The sequence below is a fragment of the Ovis aries genome, chromosome 20 (genome assembly GCF_016772045.2).
Source record: "Ovis aries strain OAR_USU_Benz2616 breed Rambouillet chromosome 20, ARS-UI_Ramb_v3.0, whole genome shotgun sequence".
Taxonomy (NCBI): domain Eukaryota; kingdom Metazoa; phylum Chordata; class Mammalia; order Artiodactyla; family Bovidae; genus Ovis; species Ovis aries.
Genome location: NC_056073.1, coordinates 17,071,159 through 17,089,566, shown reverse-complemented (window position 1 = coordinate 17,089,566; position 18,408 = coordinate 17,071,159). Strand labels below are relative to the sequence as shown.

The following is an 18,408-nucleotide window of genomic DNA, read 5'->3' as shown; positions in this document are numbered from 1 at the left end:
AAGAAGGGGTGAGCTCTGTTTTGCAAGACTAGGTTTGAAGTATACATACAGTTTCAAGGTGGAGATGTGTCGCCCCGAATTGGCTATTTGAGATTAGGTCTAGACTCAGAAAATTAATGAGATAAAATTAAGGCATAGCCGTGATAGAAATGCCAACAGTATAGACAGTGTGTGTGTGCTTAGTCCCTCAGTTGTGTCTGACTCTTTGCAACCCCATGGACTGCAGCCCACCAGGCTGCTCTGTCCATTGGGATTCTCTAGGCAAGAATATTGGAGTGGGCTGCCATGCCCTCCTCCACAGTGGAGATTAAGCTTTAGCAGAGGAGATGTATGTGGAGTTGGACATGGGCTAAAGCAGAGAATCCTGGGGATCACCATCAGTGAGGGAAGAGCCCTCAAAGAAGAAGAAAGGGATAACCAGAGAGAAAGTGTGTTACCAAGTCCAGGAGAACTTTAGACTTCAAAACAGACTCATTTGTTGCTGTGGAAATTCTCTTAAGAATTGGAAAATGTCCATTGAGTTCCTCAATCAGACCTTTGTTGGAGTGTTACTCCATTACAGTGACTAGGGCAGCAGTTCTACCACACTGGATTAAGTGGGAAGTTGTGAGATGGATCAGGGAGAGTAGACCACTCAACTTTTAATAAAAAGTGGAGCGATGTTACCCTGGCTGAGTGTTTCGGTAATGGCCTGGTTTGTTCAGGGGTTCTGAGAACTTTTTATTTGTAAAATATTCAATGGTAAAATTAATGACTATCAAGCTTTTTCCAGTTATCTGAGGAAGGGAACACCTGAAACGTTGTAAAGCCAGTTGAAAACCCTTTTGCTACCATATTATTTGCACTTTGGGGATTTTGTTGAAATTTTTATAACTATTACTTTAAAATACTTTATGCATTTGGTACTGATGAATGACTTTTTTTCTTTCCCTTAGCTGTTTTCATCAGTCACTTTTGAAATTGTTGAAGAAAGTAAGGTAAGACCGTTCATTCAACCTACAAATTATAACTTCTTCAGAACAAAAATGTAAACACCCAGCACTTAGTCTAGCTTTTTTCTATAAGCAAAAGGGGTTAATAAAGGCAGGAGACAGTCATATAATGTGGTGTCGGGCACTAGAGACACTCTAGGGCAGGCAGCAAATGCGTGGGTTCCTTCGTGCTAAGTAGAGTGCCATTTCATCATGCTCCTGCAGCTATGAGAGTTGTGTTTGCCTCTGAAGGAGATACGCACATGATTCTCTGCAGCATCTGTAAATTATATTTAAAGTGGCTCTAAGGTGATTGAATATCTCCTCCCAGGCTCCCAGGACCCGGGCGGTAAGGAATGTGAGGAGACACGCGTGTTCCTCCATCATCAAGATGTGTCGTGACTACCCCCAGCTCGTGCTGGTAAGCCCTGACTGTGGTCAAGGAGCCAATGATACGTGCCCAGTTTGCGTACGTTTCCCTGTAAATCCACCCCTGATTTACCTCACATAAGGGGAAAACTAGGAACTTGAGCTTTGCTAAGAAAAAGTATTAGTATACGTGTTCTGGAGTTGGTGTCTTCTTCCTGTCATGCTTGCGGCGGTGGTGATGTTTAGTCACTGAGTTGTATCCAACGCTTTGTGACCGCGTGGACTATAGCCCGCCAGGCTCCTCTGTCCGTGGGATTTCCCAGGCAACAATACTGGAGTGGGTTGCTATTTCCTTCTCCAGGGCATCTTCCTGACCCGGGGGTTGAACCCGTGTCTATTGCATGATAGGCAGATTCTTTACCACTGCACCACCTGGGAGGCCCCCTCTCCTTAGTGGAGTTAAATATGCAAACGTATTATCTCAAATGAATAGGTCTCTTCCATATGGCAGTGTCCCTGTCATTCTACACCTCTTTACGGTACTATGTGATGTTCTTAACACCATGCCAAGTAATACACAAGTCTTGAGAGAAGCCAGGTGCAAACCCTAACCTTTTTTGGAGGGTTTCTCTTAAGAAGTTTAGCACTACTTCAGATAACGATTAACCAAAAATTTCTTCTCTGAATACACAGTAGTTATGTCTGTCTGTCTCTTTCTTTCCCTCTCCCCCCACCTTTTTATTTGCTTTTTGTACTTATAAAGTATATGAAGAAGTGAAGTGAAGTCGCTCAGTCGTGTCCGACTCCTTGCAATCTCATGGACAGTGGACTGTAGCCTGCCAGGCTCCTCTGTCCGTGGGATTTTCCAGGCAAGAATACTGGAGTGGGTTGCCATTTCCTTCTCTAGTGATCTTCCCAACCCAGGGATCTAACCCGGGTCTCCCGCATTGTAGGCAATGCTATATAAAACAAACTGATCTTTGTCCATAGTTCAGTGGCTCAGTTGTGTCCTACTCCTTGCAACCCCATGAACCGCAGCACACCAGGCCTCCCTGTCCGTCACCAACTCCCAGAGTTCACTCAGACTCATGTCCATTGAGTTGGTGATGCCATCCAGCCATCTCATCCTCTGTCATCCCCTTCTCCTCCTGCTCTCAGTCTTTCCCATCAGCAGGGTCTTTTCCAGTGAGTCAGCTCTTCGCATCAGGTGGCCAAAGTATTGGAGTTTCAGCTTCAACATCAGTCCTTCCGATGAACACCCGGGACTGATCTCCTTTAGGATGTACTGATTGGATCTCCTTGCAGTCCAAGGGACTCTCAAAGTATTCTCCAACACCACCAGTTCATCGCTCAGCTTTCTTTATAGTCCAACTGTCACATCCATACATGACCACTGGAAAAACCATAGCCTTGACTAGATGGACCTTTGTTGACAAAGGAATGTCTCTGCTTTTTAATATGCTGTCTAGGTTGGTCATAACATTCCTTCCAAGGAGTAAGCATCTTGTAATTTCATGGCTGCAATCACCATCTGCAGTGATTTTGAAGCCCAAAAATATAAAGTGTCTCACTGTTTCCCCATCTATTTGCCATGAAGTGATGGGACTGGATGCCATGATCTTCATTTTCTGAATGTTGAGCTTTAAGCCAACTTTTTTACTCTCCTCTTTCACTTTCATCAAGAGGCTTTTTAGTTCTTCTTCACTTTCTGCCATAAGGATGGTGTCATCTGCATATCTGAGGTTATTGATATTTCTCCCGGCAATCTTGATTCCAGCTTGTGCTTCTTCCAGCCCAGCGTTTCTCATGATGTACTCTGCGTCTAAGTTAAATAGTGGGATGACAGTATACAGCCTTGATGTACTCCTTTTCCTATTTGGAACAGTTCTAATTATTGCTTCCTGGCCTGCATACAGGTTTCTCAAGAGGCAGGTCAGGTGGTCTGGTATTCCCATCTCTTTCAGAATTTTCCACAGTTTGTTGTGATCCACACAGTCAAAGGCTTTGGCATAGTCAATAAAGCAGAAATAGATGTTTTTCTGGAACTCCCTTGCTTTTTCCATGATCCAGCAGATGTTGGCAATTTGATCTCTGGTTCCTCTGCCTTTTCTAAAACCAGCTTGAACATCTGGAAGTTCACGGTTCACATATTGCTAAAGCCCGGCTTAGAGAATTTTGAGCATTACTTTACTAGCGTGTGAGATGAGTGCAGTTGTGCAGTAGTTGGAGCATTCTTTGGCATTGCCTTTCTTTGGGATTGGAATGAAAACTGACCTTTTCCAGTCCTGTGGCCACGGCTGAGTTTTCCAAATTTGCTGGCATATTGAGTGCAGTACTTTCACAGCATCATCTTTCAGGATTTGAAATAGCTCAACTGGAATTCCATCACCTCCACTAGCTTTGTTCATAGTGATGTTTCCTAAGGCCCACTTGACTTCACATTCCAGGATGTCTGGCTCTAGGTGAGTGATCACACCATCGTGATTATCTGGGTCTTAAAGATCTTTTTTGTACAGTTCTTCTGTATATTCTTGCCACCTCTTCTTAATATCTTCTGCTTCTCTTAGGTCCATACCATTTCTGTCCTTTATCGAGCCCATCTTTGCATGAAATGTTCCCTTGGTATCTCTAATTTTCTTGAAGAGATCTCTAGTCTTTCCCATTCTGTTGTTTTCCTCTATTTCTTTGCATTAATTGCTGAGGAAGGCTTTCTTGTCTCTCCTTGCTATTCTTTGGAACTCTGCATTCAAATGGGTATACTTTTCTTTGTCTATGAAGATACTGTAAAAGTTAATATGGAAAAAAAAAAAAGAGAGACAGATGGTTTTCCTAGTTATAGACGAGGAAAGCACAGTTCCCCAAATACTGAAGCCTAAATTTCCTTGCCTGTTCAGGCAAAAGAAGAGTGTTGTAATTAAGTTATCAAGTGACAGTCTTAGTGGCCTGACTATTCTGGGAATGTCTTCGTCCTCATTTTACCTTCCTTGAGTGACCCACACTCACTGAAAATCAGACCTTCGCCACCTCTGGGTTTCTCTCTCTCTGATATACAGCCCAGTTTTGACATGCTGTACAACCATGTGAAGCAGCTCTTGTCCAACGAGCTGCTGCTGACACAGATGGAGAAGTGTGCCCTCATGGAAGCCCTGGTTCTCATCAGCAACCAGTTCAAGAACTACGAGCGTCAGAAGGTGTTCCTCGAGGAGCTGATGGCACCTGTAGCCAGCATCTGGCTTTCTGAAAACATGCACAGGTAGAGGAGAGCCTTTGCTCTTGACCTTCACTGCATTTGAGCATCCAAGCTCTTCCAAGAGCTGTGCCTGGGGTCGGGGCATAGGATACGGAGGTGTCGTGGCAGCAGTGCGCTTTGATGTGTGTGGGTGGCTTGCTTATTCTCATTGCTCTTGGTGATACCTGAAGGTGTCTAAACTCAGTCTTGGAGTGAAGTGCTGAAAGTACCACCTTGCTCTGCAGAGGTAGAGGAACAGAGAGGGAATGAATAAAGATGGAGAGGGTGGGGCAGAAGGCCCCAGAGGGAGGTCTGCGGCGGTGTCAGGCTACAGCCCCAGCACCTATAGAGAAGTGGGAGCAGCTGGTGGGGGCTGTGCAGGTAGGAGCAGCACAGATACCCCTCTGCCCACATAGCATTTTGAAGTTGGCATCCTCTGTGATTCCTCAGGTGTCACCAGTCACATTTAGAAGGGGGAAGAGAAGTTTAATGAATCCTCACATGACAGCTGACAGTGAATATGATCAGATTCCTCTCACTGCAACAACTGCTCTTTGGGGTTCAAGTAATACAGCTTATCTCTTGAGGAAGTAACTGTCCTTGGTTAACATCATGGTGTAACTTGTCTTTCTCCTCCTGTAGAGTGCTCTCAGATGTTGATGCTTTTATTGCCTATGTGGGGGCCGATCGGAAAAACTGTGACCCGGGGCTGGAGGATCCCTGTGGCTTAAACCGAGCACGAGTAAGTAAGCTTCTCCTGGGAGTGGGAAGGTGTGTTAGCCTTGGATAGAAGTAGGGTATTGTCATTCATCCAGGTTTGTGGAGATTTTTTGTATACGACTGAAAAATCTGGGAGCCTCTGCTTCCCTGAATGTCCTTTCTTTTCTTTGGTCTTGAATTCTTGAGTTAGTTCTCACAGCACAGCTGGTGGCCTTTTTACGAAGCCGTTATTTTGATTTTAAGGCTCTAAGTAGCTCAGAGAACTAAAGGTGTAATGAGGAAGCAGGTCAGAACTTGGTCAGCAGGGTGGATTCTCCGTGCCTTTGCTCTCTGGCATGTAAAGTCCTGGTCTTCGCAGGTGATACAGTGGTACAGAATCTGCCTGCCAATGCAGGAGACGCAAGTCCGGTCCTTGGGTCGGGAAGATCCCTTGGAGAAGGAAATGGAAACCCATTCCAGTATTCTTGCCTGCAAAGTTCTGTGGACAGAGAAGCCTGGTGGGCTATAGAACGTGGGGTTGCAAATAATTGGACATGACTGAACACAAAAACACAACATAGCGTAAAGTCCTAAATGGTGGCCTGACTTGCAAACCTGAGATTTTCCAGGCCTTTGCTATTCAAATGAGCATTGTTCCTAGCTCCATTATGGCAAAAAGTCTTATTAGTTAACCTGGCAAGTTGTCAGTTGGTAGAAAGTACTATGAGTGAGGATTAAGGCAAACCTATGAAGGCCTAAACTGGAGGGTGCAAGACCAACTCAAAACCAATATGAAATGTTGTTAGGGTAAACACAGTTTTAAAGCATGTCCAGTCTACCGCCATTCCACCCTGAATGTGCCCAGTCTCGTCTGAAGCATGTCCAGGCCACCTTTGGGTCCTCAGGAGGGTCACCACAGCCTCTAGGACATCCTCGTGAAAGGGACGCTTCTGGAACCTACCACTGGTCTTGAAGATGGCATTGAATGGGTCCCTTCTGGACTTGACCTTAAAGAAAGAAACAAGAATGCTTGGGGGTGGGAAGCATCTTTCCCTTCTCTCCAACTTTTGTATCACTTTCACCATAATCTTGCAAAGATCTATTAGCCCTGTGGCCTTTTCTTCCCCTTTTATGTTTACTTCTCATGTTCTGTTTTTCTGTAGATGAGCTTTTGTGTTTATAGCATCCTGGGTGTTATGAAACGAACTTGCTGGCCCACTGACCTAGAAGAGGCCAAAGCTGGGGGATTTGTGGTGGCTTATACACCCACTGGGAACCCAATATTCCGTAACCCCTGCACAGAACAGATCCTGAAACTTCTTGACAATTTGCTTGCCCTTATAAGGTGAGTCAGACTAAGGGTTTTTCTCTGTTGTATTTAAGACTTTACCTGACAAATCTCCAAAGCTTAATTTGTGTTTGTTTCTTCAGACCATTTGGTGGTAAATGAGAGATTAAGTCTTGGTTCTTTTCTAGAAGGGCTCTTCTTTTTGAAAATAACATTGGCTTTCCCTTGTCTGAGTCCTGCATTCCAAGTGAACGCATCCGTGGGTGCTAATCTTAAAATGGCTTTTCTCATTTTGAGCGCCCCCTGAGTTCTTTTACTTCCTTTAAATTTCATTCCCTACCAAGTTTTCTTTAGTCTAAAATGTTGCCACTAAGGGAATTTTTCTTTGGGAGCAGGGCAGTTGCTTTCTGTGGTGGTGCTTTTCTGGGTTAGATGTTCAGATGCGCTCATCTGGATTTATTAGTAGTGACTATGCTCTCAAATGGACCAGTCATGCCAAAGGAAGGCATGGCACCTCTTCCACGGCAGGGTCCTCGGTTTTTATTTCTCAAAGCTGAGTCCTTAGACCAGCAGCATCAGCAGTCATCTGAGAGCTTGGTTAAAATGTAGAATTAGGGTTTCACCCCAGACACGCTAAATCTAGACTTACTGATTACACGATATATGTTTGATGATCCAGGAATAGATTGTCTCTGCAGTGCAAGAGAGCTTCTGGAGAGAAGCAATTCTTACTGACCAAAGCAAAATTTGATTGCTTTTTTACACGTTATAGTGTTTTTGAGTTCAGATGAGAGCTCTGTTCCTCTGCATTTTGGCCTCTCACCCTGTGGTGTAAGACCACAGTCACAATTGGGCAAACCAAACTACTCATTTGTTAGGGATGCTTTGCTGTCAACAGAATCCAAGGTTTTAAGTTAATGTTGACCAAATTGGAGGGCTGGAGTGTCTGAACAAGTTGTCATTGTGGACATGTCTATGGAAATAGACAATATTTTGCTCTGATTTCAAAAGGAGAAAAAGGATTGCAAAGAAGTATGGCTTGCAAGTTGAGAGGGTGGTGGAATATTTAGTCAAGGAAAAGTTTGTTACTATGTGTGTGTTTCTAAGACCAAAAGCATCTTCTATGGCTTAGAGAAATAAGAATGTGATGAAGTCAGGCGGCAGGAGACTCACTGACTTTTTAGGCCTGTGGCCAGAGTCCGTGTGGTGGGAACCTAACCTGAAAACAGGGTGCACCCCTGGTAGGGCAGGGAGACAAGACAGTTGTCAGAGAGTTCAATGCTCCTGGAAAATCCCAAAGTCAATCAAAAGGTATTTTGAAAAATGTTGACTGTAGTTACGAAGTAGTTAGATTGCTTGAGGAGTGTGCCACTGGAGCTGTTAAAAGTTTTGCCTTATTTTTGTAATAAATTTTATCTTGAAGTATAATGTTAAGGGTACAGATACACATAAGAAAAGGACACGAATTGTGAGTGCAGGCAGATGAATTTTACAAGGTGGACACCTTCGTGTAATCAGCACCTACATCAATAAACAACCTTACCCAGTGCCTCTCAGTCCTTCCCTGCCCCTCCAGGGTGACCACTGTTCCGACTTCTAACTAACACTCGATCTGGTTTTGGGAGCTTTAATAAATGGAGTCAGAAGCGTGCAATCTTTTGTGTCTTGGCTTCTCTTGCTCAGTATTGTTTGTGGGGGCATCCGTGTTATTGCGTGTAGTTGCGGCTTGTTCATTTCCATGGCTGGTATGGTATTCCATTGTGTGAATATGCTCTAATTCATTGATCCACTTAGTGTTGATGGACTTTTGGGTAGTTTCCAGCGTTTTTTTTTATTACAAAGAATGTAATAAATCTTTTTTTTATTACAAAGAACATTTATTACCATTAATGTTCTTCTTACAAATGTCTTTTTGTGTTGGGTAGGAATAGACTCCTACATATAGGAATGGAGTTCCTGGTTTATAAGGTGTGAGTATTTTCAGCTTTCATAGAGTGAATCAAATAGTTTTCAAAAGTTGTACTAATTTACATTTCTGCCAGTTTCTGTATTAACTACTTGTTAGAAGATTCCTGTTTAAATTCCTTATCAACTGATAATCAAGGGTGTCAGCTGCACTGTCTAGTGTGGTAGCCATTAGCCACATAGCTGGCAACTGAGCACTTAAAATATGGCATGTCTGAATTGAGATAAACTGTAGGTATGAGAGCCACACCACATTTCAGAAATTTAGTACAAAAAGAATTTAAAATACCTCATTAATTTTTATATTGCTAACACTGAAATGATCTTTTTATGTGTCAGGTTAAATAACAATATCATTAAGCTATTTCTTTTCACTTTTCAAGTTTGGCCGGCTAGAAAATTTTAAATGGCTTACGTGGCTTACATTTTATTTCCACCGGACAGTGTTGTTCTTAGTGTGTTGGATGGAAGATAGATGTGGGGGATAGAATTTTCTGGTTCTCAAAAGGTTCATTATCATTGGCTGTCTATTAGGATAACAACTTTTCTGATAAACTTGAAGTTTGTTACACTGTTTCCATGTATCTGCGAGGTTTTATTGAAATCTTTGTATGTGGGAAGCCCTGGTTAGCCTAGTGATCATACTTTTTTGTTTGTTTATTTGATATATGTATATATTTTGAAATGTTAACACAGTAGATTTAGTTATCATCATCACCTCATGCGGTTACACATTTTTTATCCTCTGTGATCTCTTTTGTAAGATCTCTCTTTCAAACACATCACACAGGATTGTTAGCTATAGTCACTGTGTGGTATATATTACCTCTCCAGAACATGCTTATCTTTTTAATGGAAGTTTGTACCTCTGACCACCTTCACCCATTAGCCCCAGCCCCGTCTCCGTCTGGCACCAATCAAACTGGTTCTGTTCCTCTGAGTTTGGGTTTTCCGATTCCATACGTAAGACCACACTGTATTTGTCTTTCCGTGTCTGATGTGTTTCATGTACATAATGCCCTCAAGGTCCCTCATGTCACAGAGAGCAAGATTTTCTCCTCTGTTGTGGCTGAATAATATACACCTGTGTGTATGATGGCTGCATTCTTAGCTGACGATAATAAGAATATTTCAGATAGGTACAGATGATGCACAACTTGAAATTTTTATCGCTTGCTCGTCTTTTTCTTTGCCAAACAGTAACCAGTTCCTCTTAATAGTGGACGCATAGTGCTCTAACTTGCCAGTGTGTCAGGAAAGGAGATATTTTAGGAATCTGATTATTACTAGGGCTTGTTGGACACCCTGCTTATGAACACCTGATCTGGGGTCAGAGACACCAGAGCAGTATGTACTGAGTCCTTCTTCCACTGCATGTGAGTTAGAAGTGCAGTACCATGGTGCCACTCCTTAGTGAGAAGTCATTCAACTTAAAAATATGCGTCAGCATAGTAAAACCATACTAACAGAAAAGGGGGGCGACCCAGTTGATCATCTTAGTTGACATAGAAAAGGCATTTGACAAAATCCAATACCCTCTCATGATAAATCCAACACCCTCTCAACAATGTTGTTTTGCAACAGCAAACTAGGACTAGAAGGAAAGTTTCTCAACATGAAAATGATTTTGACGAAAAATCCGTAGGTTACATTAATACTCAGTGGTGACAGATAAAAAGTTTTTCCTCTGTCATCAGGAACATGAGAAGGATGTCCACTTTCACCACTGTTGTTTAACATTGTGTGCTAGAAGTCCCATACACAACAACTAGATAAGAAAGAAATAAAGGTGTCCAAATTGGAAAAGAAGCAAAACTATCTGTATGCACAAATGATGATCCTCCCATTTCATGGAAGATCCCCCCCAAAAAAACAAACAAAACAAAACAAAAACTACTACTGCTAATAAATAAATTCAGCCAAGTTATAGAATACAAGATCAACATACAAAAATCAGTTGTGTTTTTATACACCAGCAATGAATGATCCCCAAAGGAAATTAAGAACTTAATTACATTTGTAATAGCATTCAGAAGAATAAAGTATCTAGGAATAAATTTAACCAAGGGATATGCAAGACATATTCTGAAAACTAAAAACCATTCCTGGAATTAAAGATGACCTAAAGGGAAAGGCATCCTGTATTCATGGATTGGAAGACTCAAGTTCATTAAGATGGAATATTACCCAAAGCAGTCTGAATGTTGAATGCAGTCCCTATTGAAATTCCAACAGTGGGAATTCCCTGGCAGTCCAGTGGTCAGGATTGCATCCCCTCTACTGCAGGGGGCACAGGATTGATCTCTGGTCAGGGAAATAAGGTCCCCCAGGCTGAGCAGCAAACAAACAAATTTCCAACAGTGTTTTGTTTTGCAGAAAGCTGATCCTCAGATTCATATGGAATTGCAAGGAGCCCCCAAAAGCCAAAACAGTTTTGAAAAAGAAGCACCAAATTGGGAGACTCAGGATGTCTCAATTTCAAAACTTATTGCAGAGCTAGAGAAGTTAAAATAGTTTGTAACTGAGAAGGATAGTGATGGTGCCTTAGTCACTAAGTTGTATCCGACTGACTCTTCGTGATGCTGTGGACTGTAGCCTGCCAGGCTCCCCTGTCCATGAGATTTTCCAGGCAAGAATACTGGAGTGGGTTGCCGTTTCCTCCTCCAGGGGATCTTCCCAACACAGAGATTTAACCCGCATCTCTTGCTTGGCAGGCCTATTCTTTACCATTGAGCCACCTGAGAAGCCCACTGAGAAGGGTGGACATACAGAAACAGATAATCTCATCAAAATGAGCAAAAGGCTTGAATAGACTTGTCTCTAAAGAAGATGTACAAATGGCCAGTGTGGCTATGAAAAGATGCTGAACGTCTTTAGTCATTAGGGAAATGCAAATCAAAACTAAAGAAACCTCACATCCATTAGGATGGCAGCTATCTAAAAATCAGAAAATAAGTGTTAGGAAGTATGTGGAGAAATTGGGACTCTTATACACTGTTGGTAGGAATGTAAAATAGTACACCTGCTGTGCAAAACACCTTGCAGTTCCTCAAAAATTAAAAATAGTGGGAATCCTTGGTGGTCCGCAGCTTAGGACTCTCCGCTTCCACTGCAGGGAGGCCAGTTTCAATCCCTGATCAGAGAACTAAGATCCTGCAGTACAGCACACACCCCCCCCCCCAAAAAAAAAGAAAATTTAATTAAACAATTAAAAATTGAAAACAGAATTACCACGTTAAGCAGCAATTCCAGCTCAAGGTGTATACTCAAAAGAATTAAAAGTGGGTCTTAAAGAACTATTTATACATCCATGTTCATAGCAGTATTACTCACGATAGCATATAAAACCTGGAAGCAACCAGAGTCTCATCAGTGGATGAGTAGATAAGCAAAATGTGATCTGTACAGTAGAATATCATTCAGCCTTAAGAAGGAGGGAGTTTTTGCAACATGCTACAGTATGGGTAATCCTTGACTTTATGCTAAGCGGAGTAAGCCAATCACAAAAACGCAGTTTGAAGGAGTGTAGTGATGAATGCACATGGTTAGGTTTTTTAAAAATTATTGAAGGTTTTCAAAAAATAAGCATGGTCTAAAGTAATCATGTCCATCCTTTGTAAAGTTATCTGTTTATTTATCTATTTGGCTGTGTCGGGTCCTAATCGCAGCGTGCAGAATCTCGGTTGCAGCACACAGACTCTAGTTATGCTCAGGCTTAGTTGCTCCATCACATACGGGATTAGTTCCTCAACCAGGGATCGAACCTGAGTCCCCTGCAACGCACAACGGATTTCTTACCACTGGACCACCAGGGAAGTCCCTCAGTGTTCATCTTAAATATTTAATCTGCCTGGTCCCATCTTATATTCTAGAATTTCCTGTACATTTGAAAGTTTTATAATTAACCTTTAAAAGAAAAATAGGTAGCTGTGCCTCTGGCTATCATGTTTAGGGGTGCCGTTGCTGTGGAAGACAGATTAGGTCCGTACTTTAACAAAGATGATAACTATTCAGGTGAGTCATTTTTGGTGAGGAAGAAATGCTCATGTTAGGAATTGCATAGGTGCCTCTAGGAGGCTAAACAGCTGTCAGAACATTGTTGGGTCCACCCTGTTGGATCAGAGGCAAAAAAATCCTAAAGATGGGGGTATATTACTACCTGCTGTCTATTCCTGCCTGTGTTCCTGCACCACAACGCCTCTTACATTTCGGCAGTCAGAAAACAGAGCACCCAGGCGCTATCTCAGATTTGAAAGAATTTTGCTTTCCAGCTTTAGATTGAGATGTTGTCCAGCTGTCTCAGAATTCAGTTCTTGTGGTTGATTGCTGTTAGGTGTTGTATACCATACAGATAAACTTAATAGCTTCAAGTCTAACCCCTTCTCCAGGGAAACATTTAAATTCTTCTGCCAAGAATAGTGCTGACAGGAAGATGTCTGTGTGGAAATGCAACATCATTGAATTGTAAGGTAAAATCCATTCTTTCCTTCTGCAGCAGGCTAAGAAAGTTCACACAACATTCTTATTTTTTTCAGAACTCACAATACATTATACGCACCAGAAATGCTAGCCAAAATGGCAGAACCTTTCACAAGGGCTCTGGATATGCTTGAAGTGGAAAAATCTGCTATTTTAGGTAAGAAGTTGAACCTTTTTTTTTTTTCTTGAAGTTCAGCTTATCCCTAATGCAGCTTCATTGTGCCTTGTGTCCCTTTCTCCTCACCTGGCAGTACCTTGACCACTAGTTTGTTCAGAAATGCTCAAATGGAATTCCTCCAGGCTCTCTGGAAACAAACGCATTCACTTCATTATCTTAACATGCAGAGAAGGTCTCCAGAAGCAAACACACCCCACATTAACCCCTCTTCTGCTTTAGCTACCAGCTGGTGGTACATGTTAGAGTGTTTCGATTGTAAATCATGGTTTTTTTGACCTGAAGGATATTAGCTTACTTTCCTGTCTTTTGTATGGGGGGCAGGAGGAAGGGGGAAAGTAATCAAACAATTAAGCTTAAATAGCTTTACAGTAAAATATTATATTTATTATTAAATTTTTAAAGGAATAGTTTCTACATCAAGTTTCTCAAGTTTTGCCTTTATCGGAATGTTGCTTTAACTCATATTTACCATTAGCAAATAACTCTACAGTCATAATCACGATACGCGCTGTGTAGAAAAGTGACTGGGAGAGAGGGTTTATTGGAAGACCCAACCCAGTCATGGAGAGGAGTCACAAGATTGCCTCTGAGTGGAGACTTAGGATGCACAGGAACCAACCAGACTGGGGGGCAAAAGAAGATGCTGAGCATTCTACACAGACAAGAGTGGCAGATGCCAGAATCCCAGGCATGAGGCAGAAGGTGAAGGTGAAGTCGCTCAGTCGTGTCCGACTCTTTGCGACCCTGTGGACGGTAACCTACTAGGCTTCTCCATCCATAGGATTCTCCAGGCAAGAATACTGGAGTGGATTGCCATTTCCTTCTCCAGGGGATCTTCCCAACCCAGGGATCGAACCCAGGTCTCCCGCATTGGAGGCAGATGCTTTAACCTCAGTATATCCAGGGAAGAGGAGGCGACTCGTGGCTGGAGCACAGAGAGCAGGGTGATCGGTTAGAAGTTGGAACTGGAGACAACAGAGTTGTCTAAACTGTGTGCTGATCTCTGAAAGTTCAGGCTGGCTCTCCATCACAGCCCCCCCAGTGTTTCTTGCCCCGGCTGTCACCTCTGCCTGGCCCTGGCCATTATTAAGCAATCTAATGTGCATGCCTCAGCCATGACTTAATGACAAGAAGACTGTTGCTTTCCCTTTCCAGGGCCCATCTGTCTTGACCTAAATGATCCTGGGCCATTTCCTTTGGCACCACTACTTAAGTTCCCTGTTTCAGACATCAGTAAAGATAGAACATCCAAGAAATGTCTTACTATTAGTATAAAAAGTAGGTTTTGCTTCACCGCCTATTCCTCTTCCATCCCCCTTCCGTTATTCAAATTAAGCCAGGAACTCGTGCTGTAGAAATGTATGACCAACCAAAACATAGTAGAATGGGTAAACAGTTCCCTCTGGCAGCTGCCAAGCAGAAGCAAGGCTGGAAACAAAATTGCCTCTGATGAGAAGTACAGATCTTCGACGGCAGCTCTTATACTGAGATAAATGGGTTTCATTTTGATCTGCCATACATCTCGGCCCTTGGCATAATTTTTTGCTTGAAAAAGAGATTCTGTGACTTAAAAGGGAAGGGGTACATTCCAAGTGCTTTATGGAGAGATCATTTGGGGCTGTCATTGGTGCTTCGGTACAAGTTCCATCTGGAGAAACCCAGGCTAAAGTTGGAGTCCTCAGACCTGGACACTTAAATGGCTTTCACCTTTGCCTGCAAAGACAGTGTAATAATCCCTTCAGGGAAGCTATTAGCTTCTCCTGCTGGTAGAAGACTTGGTTAGCTGCTTTGCATTTATAGCACCCCATCCCACCCCCACTCCCCAAACCACCTCTGCCTGTGAAAGGTGCTGGTAGGTTGAGAGCCCTCAGCAGTGGAGCAGCAGGTTCCTGACCCATCTTTGTCTGTAGGATTACCTCAGCCTCTCCTGGAACTGAATGACTCTCCTGTCTACAAAACGGTCTTGGAAAGAATGCAGCGTTTCTTCTGCACCCTCTATGAAAACTGGTAAGGAAGCCATGCTGCCTTTTCATGTTCTCCTAGAGATGCCCTGTGTAGGAATGGCCTTGAGTTTTATATCTGATCCAGCATTCTAGTGTGCAGGTAATATGAAGACAGAATTTGACAAATGATTCTAGTGTCAAATCAAAATGAACAGGCTGATTGCCTCCTTTTTCTTTTTTTTTAATTGTCACATGTGCCTTTAATCCTAGCCATGACTTGATATTTTAATGCCCACCTTGTCTATTTCCAGTGCATATAATGATGAGATCAGAGTAGAAGATACAGTGATGGGGATGCAGGTTCTCAGACCCCTTACTACTTTGCATGGGACACTAGAAGGTGGCGGCTATGTTTGGTGGCCTGGGGTCCTGGTTGTGGTATCTGGGGCGGGGGAATAACTGGCTCTGCTGTCAACAAGTTTCCTTAAAAGTGGTGGGGGCTGGTATTTTCACTTCTGATAGAAGATTAAGTCCACATCTTCAAAGGATGCTTAAACTGAAGTTCTCTTAAGAAGGAAATACAGTCAGTTGCTTTTCTAGCTGAGAAGTCTTCTCGTAGACAAGAGATTCCCAGGGGAGTCAGGGATGGTGGTGACAGATCATGGATTTGATTTTGTCCATGATTTTCCCTTGCAGTTTCCATATCCTCGGGAAGGCAGGCCCTTCCATGCAGCAGGACTTCTACACCGTGGAGCACCTGGCCACCCAGCTCCTCAGCTCTGCCTTCGTCAACTTGAACAATATTCCTGACTACCGACTCCGACCCATGCTTCATATCCTTTCGAAAGTCCCTGGAAAACCCCCAAAGGGCCAGAAGGTTAAGACAAGAACTGTTGACAGGCACTAGAGGAGGCAGAACTGAGCTGCGTGAAACAGATGGCGTCATTTCTATTCTGTATCCAGTAACCACATTAAAAGGACAAGAAGATTGAAGTAAACAGCAGGGACAACCTGGAAGCAGTTCAGGGGGTCTTGAAAGCTCTTTCTCCTTAGAGATAGATATCTTTACCCTCCCACTGCTTGGAAAGATGGAAGATGAAGCTCTTATCCCTTTTCTGTACTTTGTCGGGTGCCTCTCTTTGAAGACCCACTCTCATACTGCATTCTCAGTCAGATTCTTTGTTTTCATTTGTTTGTTTTGGGGAGTGTCTTTCTTCCCTAAAGTTACAGCATAAGGAAAGTGGTGAAGGAGAGCTTATTGTAGTTCCAGCCTCACAGGGGAGCAGTGCTTTAGAACAACAGGGTGTGCGCTCGTACGCTAAGGCTCCTTAACCTGCCTCGGCATGGGTCTTTGTGAAGCCTCTGGTGCTCTTCTGTCCCCCGGAGCACTATGAAGCCCTGGTGTCTCCCATCCTTGGACCTCTTTTCACCTACCTCCACGTGGTAAGAGATCAGTCAGGAAAGAGTAGCACAGAGACCCCTTAGAGTGGGTGGGCCTCTTGTGAGTCTCACAAGAGCTCCCAGAAGTGTTGTCTCTTCGCCCTGCCAGGACAGCTGCACATCCGCCCCACCCTACCCTCCACCCCCACCCTGCACTGGATAGAGCAGCTCACCCAAGAACCAGACTGGTGCCATTGCCCACCGAGCACATGCAGACTCGAGTTCTGCTCCTGTCCTGTTAGCTGAGGAAAGGTGGTCAGCAGCATGCTCCTCTGGAGTTCTGTTTCCCCAACTCTTGAATTAATCAGGGAGACCAGCGGGGCAGAGAGTTAGGTGTGTCCAGAAGAGACTCAGGAATTAGAAAATGCTCTTGATCCGTGCCAAGCAAAGAAATGTTTGATATGCTGCCCTTCACTTGGGTTTGGGAGAGGATGCTGTTCCGTTGCTGAGTCATGTCTAACACTCTTCAACCCCATGGACTGTAGCCCACCAGGCTCCTCTGTCCGTGGGATTTTCCAGGCAAGAACATTGGAGTGGGCTGCCATTTCCTTCTCCAGGGGATCTTCCCAGACCAGGGATCAAATCTGTGTCTCCTGCATTGTCAGGTGGATTCTTTACCACTGAGCCACCTTGGGAGAGGTTACAGAAACCATATCTGGTTTTTTAACCTTGTGGGATTTCCTAAGGCTCTGCAGTTGTTACCTGGACTCATCCTCAGCTAATTCTAACCACAAAGTGGCCCTTAGATGTTATCTTTTCCAGCCTCGCCCCCAGTGTAGCGCTTATTTCTGTTTTGTTTTCCCAGAGGCTTTCCCAAAAATGGCAAGTCATCAACCAGAGGAGCCTGCTTTGGTAAGGGAGTATCTCTTCTCGATGGATGAGTTGGCAGCCAGGTTTGGGGTGAGAGAAGGCAGCCATGGGGTAGGAAGGATTCTGCCATCCCAGGTCTAAAAGAGTACTGGGTTATTGTCATGCTCAGCCTAAATGGTAGAAGGAAGGATTCTACCATCCCAGGGCTAGAATAGTGGGTTATTGTTATGCTCAGCCGAAATGGTAGATGGCAACCGGCAGACTCGGCTCAAGCTTTCATTGGGGGTACCTTCAGCTGCCTTAGGTGAATGCTGAGACATTTTTACCACTTAGGATTTTGATCTAGTCCCCTTGAGCCAGCTGGATAGTCACAAGTGTTATAATGGTGCTCCTCAGTGATCACTGCTGCTGCATACAGGCTCTCTGCAGCTGTGGAGAGCAGAGGTCACCCTTTGTTACAGTGCCTGGGCTTCTCACTGCAGTGGCTTCTCTTGTGGAGCGTGGGCTCGAGGGTGTGTAGGCTCAGCAGTTGTGACACGTGGGCTTAGTTTCCCTGTGGCATGTGGGCTCTTCCCGGACCAGGGAGCGAGCCCATGTCCTCTGGGTTGGCAGGTGGATTCTTAACCACTGGAAGTCCACCGCTGCCCATTCCTAACGTCCAAGTGGAATGCAGGCCAGGGAAGTCAGGAGGAGGAAGTGGGCACAGAGGGCCTGGCTAGGGCCACTGCTGCTTTTGCGTCCCCTGAGACTTGGTCCCTGATTTCCTGCAGTGGAGAAGATGAGACAACAGATGAAAACCCAGAGTCTCAAGAGATGCTGGAGGAACAACTGGTGAGGATGTTAACCCGAGAAGTCATGGACCTGATCAGTAAGTGGCGTGGGAACCAGGGGTAGAAGACAAGCCTTTTTCTGGAAAAACAGCTGGTCACTTACCTAACATGTTTGCAGCAACACTGACAGACTGATAAGAAATAATGAACTAAATAGAAACTAGGTAGCCCTTAAGTCAACTTAAAGACACGTTATGAATTGTGAAC

General features: G+C 43.8%; 1 protein-coding gene across 2 annotated transcripts in view; it reads left to right on the top strand.

The window, feature by feature from the left end:
• XPO5 (exportin 5) overlaps window positions 1–18,408 on the top strand; it is a 44,465-nt gene that overhangs the window by 20,494 nt on the left and 5,563 nt on the right. For both annotated transcript variants that reach the window (XM_012100702.5, XM_060403198.1), the window contains exons 16-26: window positions 936–977; window positions 1,303–1,392; window positions 4,394–4,593; window positions 5,212–5,311; window positions 6,432–6,613; window positions 13,057–13,157; window positions 15,089–15,185; window positions 15,818–15,954; window positions 16,467–16,564; window positions 17,367–17,413; window positions 18,142–18,239. In XM_012100702.5, the coding sequence (XP_011956092.1) occupies window positions 936–977; window positions 1,303–1,392; window positions 4,394–4,593; window positions 5,212–5,311; window positions 6,432–6,613; window positions 13,057–13,157; window positions 15,089–15,185; window positions 15,818–15,954; window positions 16,467–16,564; window positions 17,367–17,413; window positions 18,142–18,239 (1,192 nt within the window). The remainder of the gene's footprint in view (window positions 1–935; window positions 978–1,302; window positions 1,393–4,393; window positions 4,594–5,211; window positions 5,312–6,431; window positions 6,614–13,056; window positions 13,158–15,088; window positions 15,186–15,817; window positions 15,955–16,466; window positions 16,565–17,366; window positions 17,414–18,141; window positions 18,240–18,408) is intronic.